Source organism: Octopus bimaculoides, chromosome 5, assembly GCF_001194135.2.
Source record: "Octopus bimaculoides isolate UCB-OBI-ISO-001 chromosome 5, ASM119413v2, whole genome shotgun sequence".
In the NCBI taxonomy this organism is placed as follows: Eukaryota; Metazoa; Mollusca; class Cephalopoda; order Octopoda; family Octopodidae; genus Octopus; species Octopus bimaculoides.
In genome coordinates, this window is record NC_068985.1 from 15,753,311 (window position 1) to 15,759,358 (window position 6,048).

General features: G+C 38.4%; 1 protein-coding gene across 1 annotated transcript in view; it reads right to left on the reverse strand.

Moving 5' to 3' along the window:
* LOC106881210 (sodium/calcium exchanger 3-like) overlaps positions 1 to 6,048 on the reverse strand; it is a 243,749-nt gene that overhangs the window by 96,194 nt on the left and 141,507 nt on the right. Inside the window, exon 2 of the mRNA XM_052968147.1 lies at positions 4,178 to 4,831. Within this exon, the coding sequence (XP_052824107.1) occupies positions 4,178 to 4,831 (654 nt within the window). The remainder of the gene's footprint in view (positions 1 to 4,177; positions 4,832 to 6,048) is intronic.

The following is a 6,048-nucleotide window of genomic DNA, read 5'->3' on the forward strand; positions in this document are numbered from 1 at the left end:
CTGTTTCTGTTGTGCCTGTAATTCAAAGGGTCAGCCTTGTCACACTCTGTGTCACGCCGAATATCCCCGAGAACTACGTTAAGGGTACACGTGTCTGTGGAGTGCTCAGCCACTTGCACGTTAATTTCACGAGCAGGCTGTTCCGTTGTTCGGATCAACTGGAACCCTCGTCGTCGTAACCGACGGAGTGCCAATCAATAATGGTTTCAAATTTTGCCACAAGGGCAGGGCAGCAATCATGAGGGAGGGGATGAGTCGATTACATCGACCCCAGTGTTCAACTGGTACTTAATTTATCGACCTCGAAAAGATGAAAGGCAAAATTAACCTCGGCGGAATTCCGCGAGTTAATAAATAATATTTTGATTTAGAAGATCGCACTAAAAGTCTAACCGTCCACTCGAGGTCAATCCTATTGCTGTTGATCATTATGACTTTCAACTACTCGGAGTCGATAACATTGCACTGGATTCAATTCACTCAACTGTATCCCCACCCCTTCTACACCCCATGTATGTCCTTGTGCCAGTATAAGAAATCGATACTGAATTTCTACTTAAGCATATGGCAATATTTTGTAGATGACGATGAATAAATCGATTATTTCATCGATCTTGACAGAATTTCCGTATCGAAGTAAATAGCGTGTGACTAAACAGCCGGCTTCTGCGTAGTTTCTGTTAATTCATTCTTATTAGTGTTCTGACCACTGCTGCCATCGCTACCGCTGTCGCCGCCGCCATAACCATTGCCACTCTGCCACCGCCGCCGCCGTCATATCCGCCACGATGACAGCCACCACTGTTACCACCACCACCACCACCACTACTACTACATATAAAGACACACACACACACACACGTCTATGTCAGGCTTTCACATAGTTTCCGTCTACTGAATTCACTCACAAGGCATTGATCGGCCCGGAGCTATAGTAGAAAACACTTGTCTAAGGTCCGAGCAGTAGAACTGAACCTCAAACCAGGTGGTTGCAAAGTGAGCTTCTTAACCATTGAACCATTCCTGCGTAAATTCTTATATTACTTTGTTTCAGTCATTTGACTGCGGCCATAATGGAGCACCGCCTTTAGTAGAACAAATCGACGCCAGGACTTATTCTTTGTAAGCCTAGTACTTATTCTATCGGTGACTTTTGCCGAACTAAGTCACGGGGACGCAAACACACCAACATCGGTTGTCAGCGACGGTTGTGGGGACAAACATAGACGCACAAACATATACATATATATATATATATATGACTGGCTTCTTTCAGTTTCCGTCTACCAAATCCACTCATAAGGCTTTGGTCGGCTCGAAGCTGTAGTAGAAAACACTTGCCCAAGGCGTCACGCAGTGGAACTGAACCCGGAACCATGTGGTTGGGAAGCAAGCTTCCTACCACACAGCCACACCTGCGCCTCAAATATATTTTATATACGTTCGTATGCCATATTGAATGAAGAGTTAGTATGTTCGTACCTTCACGAATACAAGCTTATCTAAATTTACCTGTATGACTATGTTATTTGAATTGATCGGTTAGTGTTGACGTTTTAAATGCGAGGAACACGAAAAGAACTTGTTTGTTCCTTCTCGAGCCATGTCTGGCTCATAAGGGCTGGTTTCTCCTGTTTAACTGGCGTATAGGTTCCTCACCTGGATGGGACGCCGGTCCGTCGCAGGTGAGCTGCTAAAGGAGGAAAGAGTGAGAGAAAGTTGTGGCAAATGAGTCAGCAGAATTCGCCATTACCTTCTGCCGGAGCTGCGTGGAACTTAGGTATTTCGCTCATAAACACACACACACACACATCGCCCGGTCTGACGTTCGAACCCGCGATCTCTCGCCTGCGAGTCCGCTACTCTAACCACTAGGCCATGTACCTCCACACGAAAAAATAAAAAAAACCTAACTAAATCTAATTTTTTTCAATTCTTGGAACAAGGCCCAAAATGTTTGGAGGAGGAGGCCAGTCGATTAGATCGACCCCCAGTACGTAATTGGTACTTAATTTATCGATCCCGAAAGGATGAAAGGCAAAGTCGACCTCGGCTGAATTTGAACGTAAAGGCAGACGAAATAACGTTAAGCATTTCGCCCGGCGTGCTGACGTTTTTGCCAGCTGGCCGCCTTAATCTTAACTAAAACTAATTACGAGGTGAAGAATCACATACACGTACACACAAATACACGCAAACATGGCTAGTCAATGGCTAATATTTTATTCATTTCGATAAATTAGCTTTTTAATGCACTCTTCATTAAATATGTTAATACTGACTAAACAACTGTTTTTCATGCGGAAGGTGTCTAAATTATTTAGAATCTTATTTAAAGCCAGCTTAAAATAAAATAAAAGCAGCAACAATATAACGATGAGTGTTGGGTTTGGTTCAAGTAGTTTTATGTTACATGATTTGGCATTTCACTTCTCCGTGTTCAATTTATCCTGAGCCGACTTCATAATTTTTCAGGCTTTATAAAGTAATTATCAGCTTATTATCTGAAGTCAATCAAATATTTGTCCGATTACTTAGACATAAAGCCTATCGAACAGTTGAGTGAGTGTCTACATGCTAGTTTAACCGGCTAAAATTTGTAGTCGAATCTTCATCAAATAATCCTTTCTTCTATAGGCACAAAGCCTGTAATTTTGGGGGAGGGAGATAGTCTATCACATCGAACCCAATACTTGACAGGTACTTAATTTATCGACCCCCGAAAGGATCAAACACAAAGTTGACCTCGGCAGAATTTGAGCCCAGAACGTAGCGACAGACGAAATACCGCTAACCGTTTTGCCCGGCGTGCTAACAAATCTTCATCAAATAATAACCTACCGTTTCGTAAAGGATGCATTTTATACTGTAACTTTAGATTCAGGGTCTCAAATTCGTAGCCCAAAGGCCGCATATGGTTCAAATGCTACTTTTCTATGGTCCACAGTAGAACCATTTTCGTGACCAATATTTTCCTAAAACTTGGTAATTTGTCCCTCACCTCTTCGGTACTGTTGCAACAACAGTATTAAGCTTGATCGGCAAACATAATGCGAAGAGACGGTCAATCACTTTTAAAGTCATCCATTGTCTGACGATGTTTCTTCTCGGGAAAAGCTAGAATGTTCTTTAATATTTCAGTCGCTTTATTGCTTCTCAGTCATATGGCTAAGATCAAGGTCTAAGATGAACTCTTAACAGTTTAAATATCAAGATCAAACGCTGAAAACTAAAAATATGTATCCAAGTTAATATACATTTCAGAAACATTCTTAATAAGAACGTTAAATAAATCTGAAAATTCTGGCTCATATGCACACGATTACATCGGCTTTTAAAGACCTACTTAGATGGTAGACAACTCACACAACAAAGCATGAGGAATCTTTGCCTTCGTAATGTGAAACAACAAAACGCCAACAATGACAGTAACAATAAAAAAAGAACACGAAACTTAATATTTAGTGTAGCTAATCTTAATCGCATTTAAGAATTATATCGGAAATATCGTACGACATTGAATCCCAATTTTCTTGAGGAAATTTTGAATTTCACCTTCCTATTTCCCTTCCTGTAAGTCCAAATATTAATGCTTTTGTTGTAAGAAATCATTCACACACTTTTTTATAGCTGCAAAGGATTAAGAAATAATATGAAGACCAGGCACATCTTTTAATAATCCAGATGTGAAATAGAGTAGTTCAAATAATCAATTGAGGTTTAAAACGCCTACGACGGTATTTATTTTGTTTTATGTAAACGTATAAATCTAATTTACATTTCTAGAAAATACAAAAATGTATAACATGGTCCTGGCATTGTTTGAAGATGTTTTCAGTACAATACTTGGGGACCAAATATTTTATAATGTTACGAATCTACTTGGAATTCCACAAATAAGAGGCATTTAAACGACAATGAATATAAGGCAACGATGACTCTGCGTGGGTGGTTGCTTGACTGGCTAGAAAAAACCCCCACCTAAACCTCCATCAAATTAAACTCTTTTGTCTTGAATATGGAGCGATACATTGACTAATGTGGTTCAAATTACGAAATGCTACAGAGAAGTTCTGGAATGTCTTTGTCCACAAGTCTTCTTAATCGATTTTTATCCAGAATAAATAACAGCAACAACAACAAAAGCAACGGGAGAATAAATTTAAAATTAACTTACCAATTCCAATCTCCACCGGTGTACCGATTTTATTTTTGGTCCGGAAAAAGTTCTTATCTGCTAGAAAAGCTATGCAGATAAGTATAGGAAATAAAGTAAAAGTAATCACAGCCTCCCAGACTTTCACGAGATCCTTAGAACTGGCAAGCAGAACAATTGCTAACCATATATAGGCAAACATATTAAAACAAGAAGTCACACCGAATACGTTTATACTTTTGATTTGGCGAATTTCTCCAGTTGGAATCGAAACCATACATATAGAAGTAATAACCAATAAATTGAAGGCAGCAGAGCCGACAATAGTTGCTGGTCCAAGTTCACCGGGTTCGAACTTATTTCCTATAGTCTCAATGACTGACAATAAAATTTCTGGTGCACTCGTCCCCAAAGCCATTAAGCTCAAATTGGCTACTGTATCATTCCATACTTTCACTTCTATTTCACGAAAACCATCTTTGTCTTTAGGATCAGAAATTCGAATCTTCCTGGTTTTACTCGTGATTCGTTCAATTGAGCACATGAAAACATCAGATATGATTGCTACTCCTAGAAAGCACCATATCATGGCCAAAAGGTAAAGGAAGGCGCGAAAATTTACGTTCCAGTGGTCCTCTATAAGTATTGGTAACACAAGCCCTTTGCATTCTTTCACTGAAAGAGGAAAAGAAATGAAATTCAATTAAAATTAAACAGGAATAATCATTCATTTAACATGTTTCAAAATTAATGTCTAAAATTTTATAAGTTATTCTCAATACAAAATTCTTTACAAGGTAAGAAATGGTCGCCATTTCAATAGAAATTTTTGGCATCCTTCCTATTTCGATAAGTGTCACAATAAATTGAAAACCAAACCTAAGATGTATACGTATATTAGAAGTATTTCCTACAGAGTTTTTATTATTTACTTGGCAAAGAAATTGAATGTACGTAAGTCACAGTTGGTTCAAAATTTTAAGTGATTTGGAAAACAACTTCAATATTGATAATTTTGAGTTATCTAAAGATGTTAAAAACACGCGGTAAAACTGATCAGAAATAGAATAGTCTACAGCAAATCAACAAGTTTAATTGCAAATGACAAAACACAAGTAAATCTAAAGATACAATTTTCGACGATGCAACAGTGCCTAATGACAATTGTGTATGAACTTGATTTTAGTTCGAGTGACTTGTAAGTGCAGTATTGTCAACAGTACAGTCAGTCTTTAGTTATATATATATAGATATGATTAGTTCATACCACTACGTGACCTCAGCAAGCAAAACATATCGCATTTCTCCAAAACTAACATTGCTGGGTCAGATACTGAACCCCAAACTTTCTGTGTTAGGTGATCACCTAATTAACCCCTATATGTTTTACTTGTATACTGAAAACTATCTCTGAAAAATGTATGTCATTCTTATTTTTTAACCTATTATATTTTTACCAGTTGGTTACCAAAGGAACGGGTAGTGCTCATGATACTTATAATTTTTCAGGGCACCCGATATTGGAATACCCACAAACGGGAAATTTGACCAGAATGCTTTCAACTCTGCTAAGAGTTTACTTTACGAAAGAGGCGAAAGTGTCCAATCGAGTGAAGAATTACAAGAACTCAGCTTCCAGAGAACCATAACATGACACTTCATACTGCAAGACAACTCGTCCGACGTTCTAACAATGCTGCAATCAACCTCACTGGATTAGCGCTTTATTTTATCGACTCTAAATGTTTGAATGCCAAAATTAATCTCGGCACCATTTGAGTTTAGAGAGCAGAGGGCCATAACAAATGCCACAGGACACTTTGTTCTACACTCTAATCTCTGCCTATAATCTCTGCACGATCATTGCCTTATATATATATATATATATATAT